We start from the raw sequence: 23,520 nt of genomic DNA, 5'->3' as shown, positions 1-23,520 counted from the left end.
CCCTGTTCCCACCTCTTACCGTGACTGGCCTGCAGGCTTGAGATCTGGTGTGAAGGTTAGATCGCCGGATGTACTCTGTAGACTGGTCCCTCTCCTCACGCAGGTCCAACCTGACATTGCCCCAGACTCAGGGTGCACTTTACAATTCAGCTTGGACAATTAACAAAAGCAACCTTTTATTCCAGCTTATTCTTTCAGTGACTTAAAACCCAGAGGGAGAAAGGATAAGTCTCCCCAACATCCATTGCTGAACTATGTACCTGTGGTTATTTAACTGTAACTAAAATAAAAAAAAAAAAAATTCAGTCCCTTGGCCACATTTCAAGTGCTCAAGAGCCACGTGTAGCTAGTGGCTACCACATTGGATAGCACCGATAGAGAGCATTTCCATCATTGCCAAAACTACTCTTCGAGGACAGTGCTGCTCTAGCTAAAATTAAAAAAAACAAAAAAAAACATTTTTGTTTTTTGGCCTTAATGTGTGTATACAGAGACAGATGGGGGGGGGAGAAAAAGTGAGAAAGCACTCTCCCAGGGGGCATGACATACCACAATCCGTTTTCTATTCTCCTCTTGGGATTTTGGGCACATGTGCCTGGCCTGTTGTTTTTCTTTTGAATTTTTAAAAAATTTACATTGAGAACCAGCAGTTAGCGTGATGGCTATGTCGCTGGACTCCCATGTAGTCGACCGCGGTTCGCGTCCCGGACCCGGTGGCTTAAAACTCACGCCGGGCGCGTGTGCGTGCGTGCCCAAGATCCCGGGAGGAGAATGGAGGAGAAGGGATTGCGGCGTGACCATCCCCCCTGGGGGGTGATTTCTCACTTTCTGTCTCTATGTCTCTCTCTGTCTGTCTGGCGAGCGCATGCGCCCTATAGTGAAAAAAAAAAAATTTACATTTAATCACTGTACATATATGCAGTGTATGTTTTTTCCAGTGTGAATATAATGCATATTGGTCAAATCAAAGACATTACAACATACATCATCATCAAGAGATAACTTCATTTTTTGTGTCTATTAAATAATTTTTCCCAATCCTCTACCTCACACTGCCACCACCCACCCGTTACCCACCCCCTTCTATACTGTCTCTAGTATCTGCAGTTGACCTCCCTGCTACTGTAGCTTCTAAACTTTTAGTTTCTGCTGTAGAGTGCAGACATTTGGTTTATATTAAGCAGTGGCATACAACACCTGTCTTTCATAGTCTGGCTTGCTTCACTTAGCATTAAATCTTTCATGTTTGTCCACTTTGTATCAAATGCCAAGGTCTTGCTGGGTTTTTTTATGGCTGAATAGTATTCCATAGAGTACATGTGCCACATTTTTCCAATCCAGTCAGCTGTTCTTGGACATTTGTGTTAATTCCATGTCCTAGCAATTGTAAATAATGGTGTAATAAATGTGAATGCACACAAGTGTTTTTTCTACTGAGAGTTTTCCTATCCTTTGGGTACAAAGCTTAGAGTGAAATTACTGAGTTATATGGTAGGTCTATTTGTAGGTGTCTGAGGAATCTCCATATTATCCTCCATAGTGGTCATACTGATTTACATTCCTACCAACAATGTCGGCGAGTTCCCTTTTCACTGAAGCGTGGTCAGTACTTACCTTTTTTTTTTTTTTTTTTTTTTTTTTTAAATCTTAGCCATTCTGACTGGGGTTAAGTGGTATCTCATTGTGGTTTTGATTTGCATTTCCCTATAGTAAGCCCCAGGTTTAAGACTCAGACTGTGCAATTCAGCCACCTTAGCCACCTCACCACCTGGCTGGTTCTCTAGTAAATTTTTCATGTATTATTCTACAAAGCACTTTTCACCTGTATTAATGGATTTATTTTTCTTTTTTTCTTTTTTCTTTAAAGGTTTGTGCTGGGGCCAGCAGGTGGTATGGTGGTTAAGGGCGCTGGACTCCCACATGGCCAACCGTGGTTCAAGTCCTGGACCTGGTGGCTTTCTTTCTCACTCTCTCTCTCATCTCTCATTGCTCAAATTGAAAAATCATGACAATAAATAAAGTTAAAGTAAAATAATTCTAAAAAAATAAAATAAAATAAAAGGTTTTTGGTGCACCTGCCAGAGTGAGACAGAGAGAGACAAAGAGGGAGGAAAAGTCAGGAATCAGTCCTCAGAGGAGATGGCCATTCTGCAATCCCTTTTCCATTCTCCTCTAGGGATTTTGGACATGTATGCACACATACCCACAGTGATATTTAAAGCCACTAGGTCTGGGACTAGAACTGCAGTAGACTCAATGTGAGAACTTTAACCACACCACACTGCTGACCCTAGTGGATTAATTTCCAACAACTCTGCAAGATAGACAAAATAGGCATTATTGTTTCACAAAAGTTTTCTGGGTAACAAAACAGGTTCTGAGATTAATGAATTACTTGAGGTCACACAGCAAATGAAGAACTAAACATTTGGTCTAAGTTCCACACTGCTTCTCTTGATGGCTGCAATAATTACAAAGAATAGTTTTTATGTGCAGATACTTAGGATCCATGAGGTTTTGCAGATATTTGTAGCCAGAGACAGTGACCTGTTTTATTGATTTCTTTCTTAATTTGTGCTATTCTTCAGCTGTTAGTGTCTAACATTACATTCTAGAGAGAATTCATTCATGTGTCCTTTCATCATACAGACCAAGGGAGGTCTTGGCAATGAAAATAAATTCTAGAAGAGAAGAGGGAATCAACTCCCATGATATTAGAGATTCGCAGAAAGTATTTTGTTCATCTGCTGCCTGGTAGCCACTGAATCCCTGTAATTACCTTCAGAACTGTTTGTTTTTGGAGATTTCATGGCTTCTGACAAAATATAATTACTCAATTAAAAGTATGTGATCATGTTCACTTCACACACACCGAGGACTTCTCGTAGACTAGTGTAAAATCCTTTTCCTCTTTGTCTCCCACACCTAATTTTACTACTAGATTACTTCACTTATAAAAACATAGATGTTCTTGAAAAATGGATGTTAGCAGAACTCAGGGGCTGGCTTTTGTAGAAAGACTTAGGCTGCTAGCTTAGTATCATAGGCAGAAATGTCAGATTCAGAACTCAATCATTACACATATCTGAAGTGTTAAACTGTTTATTTTTATATTTAGGTGTTTTCATTCATGGATTATATCTGGATGGTGCTTCTTGGAACAGAAAGATCAAGAAACTTGCAGAATCACATCCCAAAATCCTTTATGACACAGTGCCTGTGGTTAGTATTTTCTAGTGACCTATCCTCTCTCTGTGTATGTGTAATAGCCCCATGTACATGTATAGACACACACATATACACAGTTAATTCTTGCTATGTACGGTAATGTTTTATAAAGTTGTTGAAGACACCGCATGAGTTGTTGCAGACACTGAACGAGTTGGTGCCGATACGAAACCATTGCTCCAAAGGGAAATATGTTTCAGTTTCTGTGGTCACATTTTTGTTAGCAGATCAGTACATAACACTGTGGGGTTTGGGGTTTTACTTTGTTTTTAAAGTTGCTAGAGGGTATGTGCACTAACCAGAGAGAGAGAAAAAGAAAGGGCCCTCCTACCCCATGGAGCATGGTCACACCGCAATCCCTTTTGGTCACACACACACACACACACACACACACACCCAGCATGTTATTCAAGCTACTGGGTCTGAGGAGCCACAGGGTTGGCCATGTGGGATTCAGTTGCTTTAATCGCCAGGCCTCAGGCTGGTCCCTATAACCTTGTTTTGTTTGTTTGATTGAAGGCACCCTATGTAGTAAGATAGCACTCCAAAAAGTTCATGCAGAAATGGAATTAAAGTACAAGTTTCTTTTGGTGCAAAAAAACCTTGAAATCTCCATTACCTGGGAGTTGAAACAATGAGTTCCATTAAAGTCTATTTTGCTAGCATGTTAGGCTCAAGGGAGGTGAAACAGACAAGAAGTTATCAGAATTTTAGATACTTACAAAATAGAGTATGAATAAATAGATATTTCTGCCAGTTTTAAAGTACTTCAAGAAACGAAGATGAAAGTTTCCACTCTTAAGGACAAGAATACTGAGATTTTGAAATGTTTCACAAGGCAAAGGGGAACAGATTCTGAAATTCTTTAAAATGGAATGAATGGGCAGTTATGATGTAAGAAATGTTTACTGAAACATATCCATATATACTTACTTCTATATATGCCAATTACTTTTAATTATAATGAGAACTGTTTCATTAATCTTTTTTTTTTTTTTTTGAGAGGTTTTTGCTATAAGGGCGCATGCGCTCGCTAGAAAGACAGAGTGAAACAGAGAGACAGAAAGCGAGAAATCACCCTCTGGGGGGATGGCCATACCACAATCTCTTCTTCTCCAGTCTCTTTTTGGGGACCTTGGACATGCATACATACGTGCCCGATGTGAGTTTAAACCACCGGGTCTGGGACTTGAACTGCAGTAGACTACTTGGGAGTCCAGTGACATAGCCATTACGCCAACTGCTGGTCCCTCATTAATATTAAAAAATTTTTTTGAAATCTATGAATAGTTTACATAACACATACTTTTCACAAACTTTCTGAAGACTCCAGGCATACAATGACTTATTAATATTTACTCATGGTCAGCAATACAGTAACCTTATGTCTGAATGAACCTCACAGCATTTCCACCGCAAAGCACAACACAGACTTCTTGCAATTAGGAACCCTAGAGAGCACTTGGTCATTTGAAACAGTGAAATCACTAGCAAAACACATAAAAAGGTGAAAAACTGGGCATCAAAAAGACCATAAAGTGTACATTTGTGTGTAGTATGAGCTGAAACAAGAAAGCAGAGCTTTACCTGGTGCAACCTTGGCTGAGAACAAAAGCAGTCTGCAGACACCTGTCTCTTTTGCTCTGTGCATGTTTGCCAATGACCTTGAATGTGCTGCCAGTGTCGATTTTAGGATTAGAAATAAATTTTGTTGAGCAGGCAAGTTTGCAAATATGGATTCCATGAATAGTGAGGACCAACTCTATATATGTAAACACAGTTTATTATACAAGGGAGTCTTCAAAAAGTTCAAAGGAAATGCATGTGATGAAAAAACTATGATTTCCTTTTTCATGGACTTTTTGAAGTCCTCTTATATGTATTTTTTAGTTTTTGTTTATTTGTTTGTTTGTTTGTTTTTGCCTTGAGGGGACACCATTCACCTGAGAGAGAGACACACACACAATGAGAGGGAAAGTGAGAAATCAGCTCCCAGGGAAGATGGCCACACTGCAGTGCTTTCTCCTCCATTCTCCTCCCAGGATCTTGGGCACACATGCACTTGTGCCCAAGCCTGATTTTTTTTTAAGAGGTTTTTGCTATAGGGCGTATGCCCTCGCCAGAAAGAGACAGAAAATGAGAAATCACTCCATAGAGGGGATGGCCATGCCGCAATCCCTTCTCCATTCTCCTCTCGAGATCCTGGGCATGCACGCACACGTGCCCAGCATGAGTTTAAGCCATCGGGTCCGAGACTCCAACCACGCTTGACTACATGGGAGTCCAGCGACATAGCCATTACATTTACTGCTGGTCCCCTAAGCCTTTTTCAAGTCAACAGGTCTGGGACTCAAACTATAGTTGGCCATATGGGAGTCCATCAACGTAACTGCTACACCATCTGCTGGCCTGTTATAGGTATTTTTTACATATATTTTAACCAAAAAATATGAAACTTTCAGATTAAAAGGTTATATATGAAAAGCATCTGCATGAAAAAAAAAACTGTTTTCTAGATATCTATCCTAGGCATGGGCAAATTAAGCTATATAAATGTAATTGTTTCCATCTGTTCCTGCAATGAGAAAATGGCTAGAGAGATTTTCACACAATTTGAATGTTAAGTCTGGGTTGGTGTGATAAGACATAGGCTGTGGGATTTAACATGAATCCTTTGTGGGATTGTGGGAGCAGCTCAAAGAAGTAACAAGTCTGTTAGATCAGTTTTAACAGGTACAGTGAGAGGCCACTGACAGGCAACTGCAAGAAACCTGCCACACGTACTCAGATACAGTGGGCCAAATGGAAAGTCACAAGGACAGATCTGTTGGCAACTTCAAGAGTTGATTAGGATTTCCCCCCCTGTACAAAGAAACACAAGTAGCTTGCATTGAGTAGAAGAAATTAATTTACAAATAGGAATCTCTCCTGAATATGAAATCAGTATGAAATACAAATTCTCATTAAGAAAAATCCACTCTTGGGGTGAAATGAAACAGACCAAGTTGAATGTTTTGAATCTTTTTTGGTGACTAATATCTGCAAAAGTGTTTTGTGAATCCCCTAATGAAAATTTGGACTACATCATTATATGAGAAACAGAGAAACCTGCATCATTATTAGCTCTTACAATTTATGCTTTGACCTGAAGAATCTAAAACCTAAGAGGGCTTAGAACAATGGGAGGAGGGGGGTTGTCAAGTTATACTACCTCAAGGATTGTTACTCCAACTAGAAAAATGAATTTGATTAAAACACCTTTATGATCAGTTTGTTTTATACTCATATTTAAAGATTGACTTGCCTCAAAATCTCATTAAAATTGATAAGATTCAGCAAGATTGAACATTGTTGGATGTGACTTTCAATTTGACCCACAGCATGTTGATATGTATGAGAGTTTTCTTACATTGGCTGTCAGCTGGCCTCTCATCGTACCTGTTGTGAGTGCTCTGATTTATTTTTTCTTAACCAGTCTTTGAGTTGCTCCCAGAATCCCATAAAGAATTCATGGAATCTTCACAGCCTACAGATGCTTAACATGTAGGAACTTGGCTACTGAATAAAAATGTGGACATGTTTTAGCTACGAAGGAAAGTATATTTTAAATAGTACTATGCATACCCCCTTTTATATTTTCCCCAAATGGGAAGCTGATCTACTGGGTTGTCAGAAAAGTCATAATACAAGTCATGATGCATTTTTTGCACAGAAAAAATATGCCACGACTTTCCCAACAACCCAATAGTTGCATAGCTGTTGATAAAAACAAAACAAAACAAAACAACAACAAAAAAAAAACTTCAGAATTTTTGAGATTTTGACTTTCAGATAATAAAGCATGGGGTCCAACAGTTGGCATAGTGGCTTATGTCGCTGGACTCCCATGTAGTCGACCGCAGTTCGAGTCCCAGACCCGTTGACTTAAACTCACGCTAGGCACATGTGCATGCGTGCCCAAGATTCCGAGAGGAGAATGGAGGAGAAAGGATTGCAGCGTGGCCATCCCCCCTGGAGGATGATTTCTTGTTTTTTGTCTCTCTGTCTCTCTCTTTCTGGTGAGTGCACGTGCCCTATATCAAAAACCTTTCCAAAAATAAATAAGTAAAAAAGTAACGCATGGGACTCTGAGTATTGATGGTAGCTGTTCTCTTTTGAAAGTAGGTCTTATTTGTTGTTGTAAGCACTAAGTCACCCCAGGTAAATGTGGTGGTGTGTTGAATAGTTGAGCAATATGCTTTAAGACTATAATAATAGGTAAAAAGCATTTTCCCTCATTGATCCCCTAAACTGGTTCTACAGTTAGTTCTGAACTCTAAATAAAACCTTCTGAGCAAAGTACTACTGACAAAGATACAATCTACTTGGGTCACAATCCATAGACATAACTAACGTAACTCGGCCTACCATCATAGGCTCAAATATACGTAAGTATAAAATATATGTGGAGTTTAACAGCTTTGACTTCAAGAGCTGTCATGTACTTTTTCCAGATGTGGCTAAAGCCCTGTAAGAGGGCAGACATACCCAAGCGACCAAGTTACGTTGCTCCACTGTATAAGACGAGTGAGCGGAGAGGAACGCTGTCTACTACCGGCCATTCCACAAACTTTGTGATTGCCATGACCCTTCCCTCTGACCAACCCAAGGAGCACTGGATTGGACGGGGTGTGGCACTGCTATGTCAACTTAATTCATAACCAGAAGACGCCATTTCCTTTCTATTTCTTGTTAGAGGGTTGAGTAGAAAATCTATTTTACTGTTTAAACATTTTCTTTTTGGTTTAAGTTGGACTAAAGTTATACTTAATTATGAATTTACTTACATACAAATGCAGCCTATTAATTACTTAAATGTTTCACTACTGCAGTGTAAAGAAATGTTCTGAAATAAAGGTTAGACTAAAGAAAACACATTGGCATATTTGCTCTTTTTGTATAACTTTATTTTGGGAGAGTTCCATAAGCATCAGGAACATACATAAAATGACACACCACTGTTGACAATGAAAAAAAAAAAAAAACCAGCATTTGATCATTTCCAGCTTTATAAATTTTAAAAAATGATTCAGTTACAACAAAAAAAAGTTTAGATATTTTAGCAAGTATCACCTTGCAGGACCATAATCACATTTAAGCCACTGACTTACTGTTAATGGAAAAAATTCACACTGCTTCTAGTTACTATAGTATTTCTAAGCATAATCACAGCTGATTGAATGCAATGTGATATACATCAAAATTCATATGGATGTCACACAGTGACAGCATTGTACAAGTAACAGTAATGATCTCCAACAAACACATGTTAAATCAGACTGGTCAAGTTAAATGGAATGTTGGAGCCAAACAGAAATGTAGTGGAATTCAGATTGTCTAGTAAGACTTAAAACTATACATTAGGATGATGTGAAAACTAAATACTGGTGGAACCCTAACAAAATACTAGCAGCAACTATTACAGCCCTCTTAAAAGGTTAAAAAAAAAATCTAGCTGATAAAAGATAATACCATTCTTGAGAGAATATAAAACTTTAAATATTTCAGCATGACTCATTTGCTTTATTTCAGGCATGTTAAGATTGGGAGTATATTCCAGCTGTTGCTTTTACAAAAGTTTTTTAATGAAGCAGACTTAATGCTGGAATGCACAATCATCCTTGGGTATTAAAACCCAAAAACGAACTATTAATATATCTTGAATCAGAAAGCAAGATATTTGAATCACTTGAAGTTGGCAGTACTAAATAAAACATCAGCACCTTTTAGCTAGGTTGCTTGAAGGGCCAAGCAATGAGATGAGGACTGTCCTAAGTCAGTGTCCGATGCAAAAGAATCTATGTATGAAACTCCTACTTATTATAAGAAGGCCATGGAGAAAGCCAGAAATAACTGTTCAAATTCAAGCATTAAAGAAATAACAAGACCTAAGCTCCCTTGCTTACAGTATGAAGAACAACACTGGCCATCATCCACATATACCTGGATGAATGTGCAGCTCCTCGATGTTTTGTTTTTAAAGTTCATAGAGCAAGAGGAAAGAAAGAAGGGAAAAGAAGACTAAATGAAGCATTTTAAGTGGAATGGAAGAGTTTGGCTCTTAGATATTTGAACAATAAGATTCTGAAAGCAGCTACACTGGTTGCCAAGCAGATGAAAACAAAGATAGCTGCACAGAGTTCCAATGCAGTTTACCTGGCGTAAATGAGGACCATGTTCACAAGATGTAAACAGAAAGCTACATGCGTATGACTAGTCCTATAAATTAGTAAGTCAAAATTCAGGATCTACATGGCTTGCACGTCTCACAAATCATTCACAATTACGGTAGGTGAACAGGATGCCTAAAAAGGGAGACTAATCCCTATGAGGCACCAACAGCATATCTTGGCACAAAATGATCAAGTGATTTCGGCTTAGGTACTGAAACATAAGTCACTTGCTACCATGATAACCATGGTATCAATGGAGTTGATCCTAATAACTGTTTTAAGTGACACTTCATATATAGATTACAGACATGGTAAACTTAGACTTTCTGCCTTCCAACGCAATACTGCCACTCACAGCATGTGCTCTTGGTTCCGATGCCAAACTGGTAAAGCAATGTGAACATTTAGAACTTAAATATCCCAATTAACTAGTACTATTAAAGCAGGAAAATAGAGTATTTTTTTTTACCATATTTGTTCATTTCTTTGATATTTTCAGAGGGTTATAATTTTAAGGAAAACATTTGACTACATGCTCTGATCCCCTTGAACTCCACCCCCAGAAACCCAAAACCAAAAGTTAAAAAAAAAAAAAGGGAAAACCTCCCCAAAGACCAAGTATTGTAATAATACAAAGAACTGTTATGAATCTTTCATTAAACTGAAGCTCACACAAATATAACAATCACAAATTTCAGTAGTTTAGGCTGCAAGTTTAAACACTATGCAAATATATACAAAAATAGTAACTCTAGGTTCAAGAATAAGGGTTTTTCCCAATGCTAAATTCATACTCTAATGCAGCCCCAGCCTTCCTCTAGTTCCTACAGTCTACTTTATGTGGTTTCAATGCCGTGTCGAGTTGATCCCTATTACCATATGTATATATATATAGCTGAATTAAAGGGCACTACAATTCATTCTTAGCACACACAAAAAATGTCTGCCCACAGTCCATTTAAAATATTTTAAAAGTTTAAATGATTTTTGGTTCAGTTTCTATTTCTGCATAGCCACAGAAGTTTCTACTAATAAGGAAAGTAGTGTTTTATATGATTATTTTTTAAAATGTCTTAATCAAACCTATATCAACATTGGTTCATGGAGTCCCATTTTCTCCTCTCTTTATCATAAGCTTTGTATTTTTGAAAGACCCTCTTCATGCACAGAAAACAGTACTGAGCACCAGTCTTTACGGTTAGGCTCAAATCTATGGGACTTGTAAGTAGTGCAAGCCACGGACTTTTCTTTGAGCAATGTGCATACAGTACAAGGACACAGATGCAAAGCTGCATGGTAACATTCTCGTAATCGTAATCAACAGTGATTACTGGGAATGGTCAAAACTGGATGTCGAACACAATTTTGTCTTCGTAGAGGGCGATCACCAGCATGATGGCAAATCCAAACAGCAATCCTAAATTCTGAAGAATGAACTGCCCCACTGGACAAAAGCCATGCTCTTCATGGTCACCATCACCATGCAACATTTCTGGAAGCTGTGGGAGGGGATCAAAATAGATCTTAGCAAGCAGTTTCCTACTAAGACTTCTGCTCAAAATGTGTTTTTTAAAAAGTTTCCCTACTTAATAAAAATGACTAAAGTGTAACTAAAAACAAAATAATGACTTAATTCAACACAATGCTACCTGTAAGACATATTTTAGTCAGATACCAAAAAAGAAATTATATGCTATTGATTATTTGGGTAAATAGCAACCCTGTACGCATTAGTTAACTCTCAAACAATTACTATCTACTGACCTTATTAATTCTGACATTTTACTTTATACTAAAGTACCAGATATTTGTCATCAGGGTTCTATCCTGATATGCCCACGGTAGATTAACTTGGAAATACCGTAGGTCAAAAGTGAATTTACTACACCTGACCTAATAAACATCATAGCTTAGCCAGCCTGCCTCACATTAGCCTGAAGCTGGGCAAAATCATCTGTCCTACAGTCTATTTTATAAGGAGTTGATTGCCTCATTTAACTTTTTGTTTTTCTTTTTAGGGTTTTCCCATAAAGTGTGTGTTTACTGGAGAGACAGAAACAATGAGAGGGAAAGATTTTTACACGTGAGAGGCAAAGAGAGAAATCACACTGCCAAGGGGATGGCCATACCATAATCCCTTCTCCTTTATTTTCCTCTTGGGATTTTGGGCACACATCCAGTGTTGAGTCTCAAGTGGCTGGATGCAGGACTCAAACCACGGTTGAGCATGTAGGAGTCCAGAGCTTTAACCACTACATTACCTACTGGCCTTGCCTCATATAATTTTATTAGTATCATACTGAAAGTAAACAGAATGGTTATGCGGATTCTCAAAGTATAGTCTTTACTGAAGGCATGAGTTCTGTCATTATAAAATCAAAAAAATTCCAAGATGAACCATTTTAAGTTGAAGACTGTTTGCATGACACAACTTATTTATGATCAATAAAATGATCACCACAATTCCCACATTACTAATATACCCTAATTCACTGAGAAAGTAATATTCTTTTTAATAATACCTAATTCAAAATTGTATCATTTTTTCACTCTTTTCCATTTGAAATTCTCACTTCCAGCTGCACATGACAGCAAATGGACATTTAGAGACAATTCCAAAGTAGCATATCTGTGACGTTAAGTCGTTGTTTTTCAGGGAACAGAGACAGAAAATTACCTTTCAAAGTTATACAAGGTGGCCATGCAAACTGCCCTCATGTTGATAAAATTTTTTAAATTTAAAAATTCTCACCATCTTTAAAGGCACAATCTTTGAAGTTCTAAGTAAGAACTTGGGGCTTTTGCTCTGAATGAAACAGAAAAGCACTGAAGGATCTGAAGTACAGTAGTGGCATGATCTGGTCTATGACTTAAAAGGATCACTCTAGCTGAGGTGTGGATGTGCAGTTTAGTGGGTGGCCAGGGCTAGGAAAGCAGCAGAGAGAGCAGTTAAAACAAGAAAGATGATGGCAACTTGAATGATGGAAGACAGAAGCCTCAGGACTTACTGACCAACCAGATGTGAAGGCAGAGAAGTGGAGTCGAAGAGTAGCACCCAGGCTTTCAGTCTGTGAAACTAGACTAGAGTTGCCATTCAGTAAGAAATACTAGTGTAAGGAGAATGGTCAGCAAGTATCTAGAGCTGAGTTTTAGGCACACAGTGAATAGTGAGGCCAGATGGGAAGCAGGGTTTGATTCCCATCCCACACTAAAAGCCTGGCACAGTGGCACATGTGTGTGGTCCCAGCTACCTGGGGAACTGGCAAGAGGATCGTGACACAGCAGGAGCCTGTCTGAAATGATACTGCCACCCCATGGCTGAGTTCTGACCATACTAAGTCTACAATTCCTTTTAAACATTCATGTAAACAGCTGGATCAATCTGGAGTTGAAGGAAAGGTCTGAGCCAAGATAGAAATTTAGAAATTATTAGTCAATAAATGCTTAAAGCTATGAGACTAGATGAGATTACCTAGAGAGTTCTTGCCAATGTGTTAGAGGTAGGGGAAAAAAGGATCCAAGAAAAGAGATGGAGAAAGAAAGGCCAAAAAGGTGGGAAGGCCAGAAAACTGTGATGTTCCAAAAGCCTACTGACAAAAGAGAGATTTTTGGAGAGGACAGACAAGGAAAGTTAAGGCTAGGAAATGACCAGTGGACCTAGCAATGGCATGGCCAGTGGTAACTGCTAGGAAATGACCAGGGGAACTAGCAATGGAGTGGGGTAGTGGGAGTTTTTTTCAAAAAAAAAAAAAAAAAAAAAAAAAAAAAAAAAAAAGCGGTAAGCAGTCACAGAGAAAACCTGATGAGGCTAGATTAAAAAATTAAATAAATAAATATATTAACAAACAATGACTTGTTATAAGAAGGAAAGAGAGCAATAGAGTGATAACTGAAGGGGAAAATGGAGTTAATAGAGACCTTCTCCAAGACTTTTTAATAAGGGAAAAGTTATGTGCGGCTTATACATTGATAGGAATTACATGAGAGAGGCAAAAACGATGCAGGAAAGAAGGGACGAATGTAAGGAAACTAGCAAGCGTGGATAAGCTCTAGAGAACAGTTTAAAGGTGCTGGACACTTTTTCAGCATGAGAGAATGTAAACGGGCACAGATACAGCAATGTGAGAAGGGGAGACAGGAACTCATGGATAGTGTCTTGTTGGCTTTGGTGGCCCACATGAAATAGAAAGCAAGATTGGCAGCTGAAGATGAGGACAGAAAATTAAGTTAGTAGTCTTGAGAGGGTGGTGAAGGGCAATGGCTACCTCTTTTTAAAAAGTATTTGCTATAGGGCATGTGAGTTCACTGGACAGAGAAAGAGTGAGAAAGCACTCCCCAAGGGGGATGGCCAGGTTGCAATCTTTTCTCCTCCATTCTCCTTTCAGAATTTTGGGCATGCATGTACATGTGACAGGTATATTTTTCAAGCCACTGGGTCTTGAACAGGTAGCCATATAGGATCCAGACACCTAACTACCACACCACCAGGTGGCCCTAAACAGGCATTATTTCTGTAATAAAATATTTAAGCCAACCCAGTCATGGTGGTACCGGTGGTAAGGTACGACTGCACAGTATGGGAACCATATGAGAAAGGCTGGCATCCCAATTCTGGCTCAGCATGAACACACTGGATATATCTATGGGCAGGCCTGTGATTTTCACCGCCTGGAAGACTGTGTGTGAGGTAGGGAAAATTATAGCATAATGAAGCCCTGTTGAGAGTATCTGTCTCTGTCTCATAAAGATAAATAAAATTAATGACATTGCTAGTTCTATAAGTACACTGTCTTTCATATTTAGGTCTTCTAATTTAAAATAAAACTGCTTAAAGGAGGCCAGCAGGTAACATGGTGGTTGAGGTGCTAGGCTCCCACAAGGTCAACTGTGGTTCAAGTCCCAGACCTAGTGGTTTGTATTCTTGCTCTCTATCTCTGGTGAGTGCAAGTGCTTAAATTTATTAACTCTAAGCTAAAGTCATAAATAAAATAAATTACATAAGTCCTTGGGAATATACTTTATTTCCTAGAAAAGAATACATCTAACAGGTGTAGTATGTCTTTCCTCATCTGCCTTCAGCTCAAAAAACTATTTTGTGGGACCAGTAGATGGCGTAATGTTTATGTCACTTGACACCCATGTAGTCGACCGCAGTTTGAATCCCAGACCTGCTGGCTTAAAACTCATGCCAGGCACATCTGCATATATGCTAAAGATCCCAAAAGGAGAATGGAGGAGAAGGGACTGTGGCATGGCCATTCCTAGTGGGGGCTGATTTTTCACTTTCTGTCTCCCTTTCTCTGTCTCTCTAGCAAGCATACATGCCCTCTAGCAAAAAATCTCTCTCAAAAAAATTAATAAATTTATTCTTAACAGCAATAAAACACTTCTATCTCAATATTATAAAATCTGCAAGACAGTATAATAATTCTGTAATTATATCTCTACATACTACCAATGATTATTAAAATAATAACATCATTGTGTCAGAATTTTCAACATTTCAAATGGTTTTCAAAAAAGAAATCCTCCTATTTAATTTTCTAATAGATTATTTGGGAAAACAATGTCTTTCAAGTGAGTTTTATTTTGAAAAAATAGTTTGACTTCAAATGGTGTTCAAAGATTTCTTCCCATTTTTGGAATGCATTATATTGAGTCATCAGAAAAGTCACTAACGTCTTTTTGTATATAAATAGACAAACGGAAAATACACCATCACTTTTCCAATGACCCAATATTCGTAGATTTATAGCACACAAAAAAGGAAACTCTCTTACCATATCCACCAAGGCTACATAGAGGAACATGCCTGCAGTGATTGCAAAGATCCAAAGAGTGATGTTATTGGCGTACTGTCCAACAGCCGTGCCGATGAGCATGCCTATGTAAGCCATCATGGCAGAGAGGAGGTTGTAAACGATAGCTTGCTTTACAGTCATGCCTGCTTTAAGAAGAACTGCAAAATCACCTGCAATGAATAATAGGAGTTTTTAAACCACAGGATTAAAAACACAAATTTGAATAAACAAAAACAAAATTAATAATAACAAGAATACTTTTTTCTCCCTTTGCTGTGTATGTATGTACATGCATATGTGGACAGGGTGTTATTTCTTAGACAGGGTCTCACTATGCTGCCCATGATGAATGTAAGATCACGAGCCTCCCCCCTCAGCCTCTCAAGTAGCTGGGACTACAGGTGCATACCACCAAACATGGCTTTTTGAGAGTGTACCAGGACTCTAACTGGGTGTCCTGTGTGGTCTCAGTCTACTGAGCAACAGCAACCAGTATACTACTGTGGCTGGAACAAGACACACAATTAATAACGAATTAATTACATAAAATTAGTTTTTATTTATTAAGCATAACACATGCAAAAACTTGGATGAATGTCAAAGGCAGGATGGTTAGAGAAGACAGTCTAAAAGGTTGCATATTATGTGATATTCTAAAAAAGACAAAACAATAGAGATGTAGAAGAATCAGTCATTGCCATGGGATGAGATAGTAGAGAACTGTCCAAAGGGACATTATGCGCAGGGTCTGCTGGGGTGACAGAATTGTTCCGCATCTGATGGTGACTGTGTTACACAAATCTAAGCATATATTAAAATTCAAAGAACTGCATGCATACACAATGAAGTCAATTTTACTGTATAACTTAAACAAAATTATAAAATAAATCTAGAAAAACACAGAAGAATATAGTCACTGCTCTTCTGTAAGCAATTACTAAGAGCTCTGACTTCTGTCCATTTTTTCAAAGGAAAACAGCCTAAATAAGAAGAGAGGTAATAGGCTTTTTTTTTTTTCTTTTTTTTGGAGAGGTTTTCGCTATAGGGTACGTGCACTCACCAGACAGACAGAGACATAGAGACAGAAAGCGAGAAATCACCCCCCAGGGGGGATGGTCACGCCGCAATCCCTTGTCCTCCATTCTCCTCTCAGGATCTTGGGCACACACGCACACGCGCCCGGTGTGAGTTTTAAGCCACTGGGTCCGGGACGCGAACCGCGGTCGACTACGTGGGAGTCCAGCAACATAGCCATTACACTAACTGCTGGTTCCCAAGAGAGGTAATAGGCTTTTTAAGTATTTTTTCCCTTTTCCTTTAAGAACTATTTTATTTAACTTTATTTACCTATTTACTTATTTTAATCTGACTAGAGATGGAGAAGAGAGAGAGAGAGAGAAGGAAAGTAAGAAACTAAGCTGCCAGGTCTGGGACTTGAACCGCAGTTGACCATGTGGGAGTCCAGTGCCCCCAGCCACCATGCCAACTGTTGGCCCTTAAGTATATTTTATACTATGTTTACATTTACTTTTTTTTCCTAGAAAAAAATTAAATCTTAGTTCTGGAAATATAAAAACAGAGTTATTCCTACCACTCCAACTTAAGAATAAATAGCTTTTTCCAGCATCTTTATGTACTGCCATAATGGTGTGTGTGACTGTCCTGCTGATACTCTCCTGAGAATCAGCAATACCGAAAGAGCAAGTGCCAGGTTCTTACTAGATAATGCTCCTAAGTCACTGTCTGGTATCTAACTGTGATGATCAGGCATGGCTACATTGCCTAATGTGAAATCACCCATGAGCACAGAGCTTAGGAAAAAACAAAGCATACAACAGGAAAATCCTGAGATTCTTTTCCTGGGGATGTAATATATAAACACAGATAAAATGTCTCAGTGATGGAGATGGAGGAGGAAAGAGAGGAAGCTTTCTTTCTCACTGGTCTAAAGTTGGAGCAGTAGAAGGAAAAACGATTACTGCTCAGAGATGTTAGTAGAAGGGTTAACATGCTGCTAGATAAAAAACTACTGAAGTGAAAAGGGTCAAAATCTGTATTTACTATAACAATTTTTTTTTGCTTTCATTATTAAACATTTGATCAAGTATTGAACACTCTGAAAATGCAAGATATAAAAAGTAAGAGCTAAGTTGGTTTCTTTCCCATGAAAAAATGATCTTAACTACACAACTGAAAATAGACAGTCTGTACTTGATTAACATTCATGGTTAAACAGGTAAGTAGAAAGTTAAAAACAAATAACTTCTTGCAAGGTACTATTTTTACATGTTCCAACAAATTCTTCAAACTACATATGCAACATTAATTTGGAAAGTTAGGCTAAGACACCTAACAGGATTTACCTACCAATATCCTCAGCATTGTCATTCTCCAGTTTCCATGTTTCCTTACAGCTTTTTCCCTCTAATCCTAAATACCTTACTTCATTTGTTGAGAATTAAATTTAATATAAACTTTTATCTCTTCTCTCCCCTGAAGTTGTATTTACTTTCTCCAGTCTTTTTCTCTCACAGCTTCCTCTAAGGGAAGAGCTCCCTAACTTCTGCCTCCACAGATTTCCCCTCCATATTTTCAGTAAGTCACTCACCAACTGTGCTAAAGAGGCAGTTTCATTTAGCAGAAGGTTAGGTAATAGAAAATAGGACTATAAGGGGATCAGCAGTTAGCGTAATGGCTATGTCGCTGGACTCCCACGTAGTCGACCGCGGTTTGAGTCCTGGACCCGGTGGCTTAAACTCACGCCGTGCCCAAGATCCCGAGAGGAGAATGGAGGAGAAGGGATTGCAGTGTGGCCATCTCCTCTGGTGGGTGATTTCTTGCTTTCTGTCTGTCTGTCTGGCGAGCGCACACACCCTACAGCAAAAACCTCTCCAATAAAAAAAAAAAAAAAATAGGACTACAGGTTATAAAATAACTAAAGGTCTTTTAGGTTATGAAATACATTGCTTCCTTTTATAATTTCACAATGTGGTTTAAAAAAGGAGACTTATGGCCCTACTGCCATGGCAATAGTGATGGAAGCCACATGGTAATTGCAGTTCTGACCCTGAGTCGGCCTGAAAAAAACATGCTGAATGCATCTGCAGCACCAAGGATCCTGAGTTGTGAAGGGCTAGGGAATACTCTAAAACTATTTAATTCGTCTAAAAATTATCCAAAAAACATCCAATGATCTGCTTTTCTTTTCTGTTCTTGTAGCTTTGCCTCTTCTAGATGTCCTATAGGGCATCTTCAAACACTTCATGGAAAATGCATATTATGAAAATACTGTATAGGAATTTCAAAAGTTTTCTGTACCAAAACAAACTCATAACTCAATTCTACTTTTCCACATATTCTGAAATTCCCTTGTATAAATGGAATCATACAGTATGAGTCTTTTGAATCTATTTTTTTCACTTAGTAATTTTATTACAGGTTAAGATTTATCGATGTTACATGTATATCAGAACAAGAATTCCTTTTTGTTCAGTAACATCTCATAAACGAACCAGTTTGCTTATATATTCATCAGCTAAAGGACAGGATCTTCCTAGTATTCGTTAATTATGAAGAAAGTATTTGTTAATTATGAAGAAAGCTACTATGTACATTTGTAAGCAATATGTCAATTTAAGTTCTCATTTCTCTAGTGGATTGTTTTTTCCTTTTTCTTTCTTTTTTTTTTTTTTTTTTTTTTTTTTAGAGATTTTCACTATAGGGCGCGTGCACTCGCCAGACAGAGAGAGACAGAGAGACAGAAAGCAAGAAATCACCCCCCAGGGGGGATGGCCATGCCACAATTCCTTCTCCTCCATTCTCCTCTCGGGATCTTGGGCAGGCATACACACGCGCCTGGCATGAGTTCAAGCCACTGGTTCCGGGACTTGAACCATGGTCGACTACGTGGGAGTCAGGTGACATAGCCATTATGCTAACTTGCTGGTCCCAAAATTTTAATTTTTTTAAAGGTAAAGTATTCTTTGGGCTCACAAGCCCCTCCTTTCCTGTGCTAATCTGTGCCTTTCCCCCGTCCATTTAGGAAAAGCACAAACCCAGGCCTGTGGCTATACTGAACTTGAGCTGTGAAATACTGCTTTCACATGGCGCACACGCATGCTGTACAGTTTTCATTTTTGGCGTTTTAAAATGAAAATCTTCAGTTTTATTATCTTTTTTATTTTTTTTTTCTTCCTTCCTCTTCTCTAATTCTTTCTCTCTTTTCTTTGTCTTATTCCTTGACTGCTCAGCCTCTATGCACTGAGTGTCTAGACAGGCCCAAGTGAACAGAACCCAAACATCTGAATACAATTAGCGTCAGAATATTTCTCAATTCCCACTGAATCTGATGCACAAAGAGTGAAAAACAGAATGGAAGAGAAATTGCAGATCACCTCTTCCTGCATGCCTCTGAATGCTCAAATTGAACTTCAAAATTAGGAAGAAATGCACCATCCATCAGATGACCAGAAATTATGTCAGAGTCACAAGAAATATGGGAAAGCAAGAAAATATGTATCCTCCAAGGGAAAAGAATAACTCCTGTTCATCCTCAGATAGTACAATTATACTCATGAAAATGTCAGACAAAGACTTTAGAATATTCAGACAAAGCTAACAGAGATGAAAGACAAGAGAGAAAATGAACTGCAGAAGAGGTAGGAGAAAGGAGCTGATGAGTTCCAGGAGGTGAGGAAATTCTTGCAAGATCTGAAAAAGGAAATATACCCCATAAAAAAAGAATCAAATGGACCTGTTAGAGATGAAGGCTATAATACAGGAAGTGAAAACCTCCCTTGAAAGTATTAAAAGCAGAGTAGATGATATAGAAAACCGAATCTCAGATGTAAAAGATAGAATCAATGGCCTAGAAAAATCCACCATGAAGACTGAGAAAAATGTCCAAAAAAATTAGAATAATATATGGAAAATACTAGATACCACGAAATGTCCAAACATCCAGATAATTGATATCCCAGAAGGCGAAGAGACTCATAAGGGCATTGATCATCTATTCCATGAAATCCTGCAAGAAAACTTTCTAAACCTAGAGAGGCATTCAAAGATCCAGTCCCAAGAAATGCAAAAGATCCCAAATAGAATCAACCCAAGAAGATCTTCTCCAAGACACATTATGGCGAGATTGACCAAAACCACAGACAAAGACAAGGTACGAAGACTGGCAAGAGAAAAACAGCAAATTACCTACAAAGGATATCCCATCAGGCTACCTCTCATAGGAAACAAGGCAAGCAAGGAAAGAATGGGAAAATATATTCAAAGTATTAAGGGAAAAGCAATTTCAACCAAGAATATTGTAACCGGCAAGATTATCTATCCTTCATATGGCAAGAAAAAACAAGAACATTCTCAGAGAAACAAAACCTGAAAGAATTTACCAACACCAGACCAGATCTCTGTGAAGTTCTCAAGCGAGTGCTAAATTAAGAAAATTAAAATACAGACACATGGAAATAAGAGTTCAAAAATTAAGAAAATGGCCAACTTAATCATAGGGACAAGTCTGGAGTTGAATATTATATCCCAGAATTTAATTGGGAAGATCGGACCACAACAGAATTTAGATTAAGTACATGAAACCGAACTGGTGAAACAGAATTTTATGACTCATGACTAAAACATTCCTGATTTTCTTCTAGGCTTTATTTTTCAGCTTTAAGGATTTTAAGCAAAGTTTCTTACAATTTTTAATATTTATCAAAGTTAAAACTGCTTTTCTTGAAATAAAAAAAATATTAAAAAAATATTTAGTGACTACAGTAAGCTATATAACATCAGCGAGGTGCTATTTTATAGTATATTGATTCTACTCAGAATTTCATGCCTAAAGTCAGACATGTATTCACAGGTACATACATATAAGCTGAACTTGCTATTGAAAGTAATTAGATTATTTAAGAAATTTTGTGAATCAATAAAATGTGGGGAATAAAAGAAAAGGAAAACAAATGTAGACACCAGAGTTAGTGTGGGAGGAGGGTGGGAATATATATATATACACATACATATTATATATATAAAACTAAAAATGGAAAATTACTGATAACATGTATGATTAAGCCACTATGCAGTATATTTTGTATGCTGTGATGATGCTCAGTGAATGAATGCAAATTAATTAATTAAGAATTTTAAAACACTTCAAAAAGAACAGTTTGTCTAACCCAAGGATATAAAAATATTCGCTTATGTTTTCTTATAAAAGTCGTATATTTTAAAACCCTTCATTTATAATAGATCAATGACTGGTTGTTTCAATTTTGGTCTATAGTGTCAGGTACAGGTCATGGAAAGCTTCTTGGATTTCTTAATTTCTTTCTTTTTTTGCAAGCGGATGTCCAGTTGTCATACCATCATTTCTTGGAAAAGACTATACTTTGTACATGGAATTTTCCTTGGTTGTTGGTTGAAAATAAATTGCCATATATATGAAGACTCCAGTAATTTACGTCTACTCTTAAACCAGCATCAATTGTTCAATTACAGTGACTTTAAGATTTAAAATCAACTTTTGTTATCCTTTTCCAAAATTCTTCTGGCTATTCAAGATCCTTTATCTTCTCATATTTTTTAAAAATATATTTCTGATTTGTTATTTTAATTTGCTATAGGGCACATGTGCTCACGAGAGAGACTCAGAGAAACTGAGGGAGAGAGAGAAAAGTAAAGTGAGAAAGCAAGCCTTCAGGTCCAAGGTTCAACGTGTGGTTCGCAACGTGGGGATCCAGTGCCACAACCACACCACCGCTGGCCATATCTTTTCACATAAGATTTTTAAAATGCTTGCTTGTCAATTCAAAAAGCCTAGGAATGCTCTTAAACATTATAAAGAATTAACATATTAACAATACTGAGTCTTCTAGTTTCTGACCCTGGTATATCTTTTAAGTCTCCTTTGATTTCTTTTGTCGGTAATGTACAGATTTCAGCTGAAAAATTCTTTAGGAGAGATTTTTGTTATAGGACATGTGTGCTCACCAGAAAGACAGAGACAGTAAGTGAGAAATAACCTTCCAGGGGAAATGGCCATGCCACAATCTCATCTCCTTGATTCTCCCGTTAGGCATTTTAGGAGTTTAGGCACACATGCATGCACATGTACCCGGTGTGAGTTTCAAGCAGCCAGGCCCGGGACTCAAACCATAGTCGACTATGTGGGAGTCCAGTGACTTAACCACTGCACCATCTGCTGGTCCCTCAACTGAAGATTCTATGTGTATTTCATTATACTGAAGCTAAGCATTTTATTTCATACTTTAGTGCTATCGGGAATAGCACTTTTTAAAAGTTGTATTTCTGAGTGTTGATTTTTAGTAAAAAGCAATACGAATGTTCTCTAATTATCTCTGTATCAAGTGAATTATTTCATTTAAAATCTATCTTTGTTATAGTCTTATCTGAGGTTTAAATTCTCAAGGATCTGCATGCTTTCCACCTCCTTTCTCAGATAGAAACTGTATAAACATTTAAAAAAATAAGTCAAAGGAATTCCCACAGCTGAGATTTATACTGAACATGCAAATCTATTTATCTTTTTTTTGAGAGGTTTTCGCTATAGGGCACGTGTACTCGCCAGACAGACAGACAGAGACAGAGAGACAGAAAGCAAGAAATCACCCCCCCAGGGGGAATGGTCACACTGCAATCCCTTCTCCTCCATTCTCCTCTCCGGATCTTGGACATGCACGCACATGGACCCGGCGTGAGTTTTAAGCCACCGGGTCCGGGACGTGAACCGCGGTCGACCACGTGGGAGTCCAGCGATATAGCCATTACGCTAGCTGCCAGTTCCCCAAATCTATTTATCTTTTGATAAATCAATATTCTTTCCCTGCTGACAGATGATATCATTCGCATAACAAATGAGAGGTGCCTGCCAAAGCTGTTAAATTAATGTGACCCAGTGCTATAGCTATGTTAACATCTGCACACATCAACCATTGAAAACATTTTAACCAGTATATATATTTTCAGATTCTTTATTCTCAAATTAAATATTGTTAATATACACATTTAAAATTCCATATAAATCTATAAAGTGAATGTTTAGTCCTCCCTGGACAATTTATAGCACATTATGGAAATACCATTTTAAATTTTTATTTGACTCTTAGTACACTTGAGAGGAAAAGAAAAATATAAAACATTAAAATCTCTCTGAGTTCTGTCTTAATACAATGGCTAGGGACCAGCAGGTGGCATGGTGGTTAAGGACACTGGACTCCCACAAGGCTGACCACAGTTCGAGTCCAGGACCT

General features: G+C 38.0%; 2 protein-coding genes across 5 annotated transcripts in view; one reads left to right on the top strand and one right to left on the bottom strand.

Moving 5' to 3' along the window:
• The window catches only part of DNAH7 (dynein axonemal heavy chain 7), a 288,975-nt gene extending 280,913 nt beyond the window's left edge, over positions 1-8,062 (top strand). Inside the window, exons 66-67 of the mRNA XM_006167772.1 lie at positions 3,119-3,222; positions 7,722-8,062. Coding sequence (XP_006167834.1) covers positions 3,119-3,222; positions 7,722-7,928 — 311 coding nt within the window. The 3' untranslated portion in view covers positions 7,929-8,062. The remainder of the gene's footprint in view (positions 1-3,118; positions 3,223-7,721) is intronic.
• A 436-nt stretch (positions 8,063-8,498) lies between these two features.
• SLC39A10 (solute carrier family 39 member 10) overlaps positions 8,499-23,520 on the bottom strand; it is a 165,641-nt gene continuing 150,619 nt past the window's right edge. For 3 of the 4 annotated variants that reach the window (XM_006167760.3, XM_006167763.3, XM_006167762.3), the window contains 2 exons: positions 15,221-15,411; positions 10,781-10,939 (listed from right to left, as the gene is read on the bottom strand). In XM_006167760.3, coding sequence (XP_006167822.1) covers positions 10,781-10,939; positions 15,221-15,411 — 350 coding nt within the window. Of the gene's footprint in view, positions 10,940-15,220; positions 15,412-23,520 lie in introns of all 4 variants that reach the window. The other variant, XM_006167761.3, reaches the window with a different exon arrangement.

The sequence above is a fragment of the Tupaia chinensis genome, unplaced genomic scaffold (genome assembly GCF_000334495.1).
Source record: "Tupaia chinensis unplaced genomic scaffold, TupChi_1.0 Scaffold145082_1, whole genome shotgun sequence".
Taxonomy (NCBI): domain Eukaryota; kingdom Metazoa; phylum Chordata; class Mammalia; order Scandentia; family Tupaiidae; genus Tupaia; species Tupaia belangeri.
The sequence above is the reverse complement of the archived record's forward strand: the minus strand, read 5'-3'. Positions and strand labels throughout refer to the sequence as shown.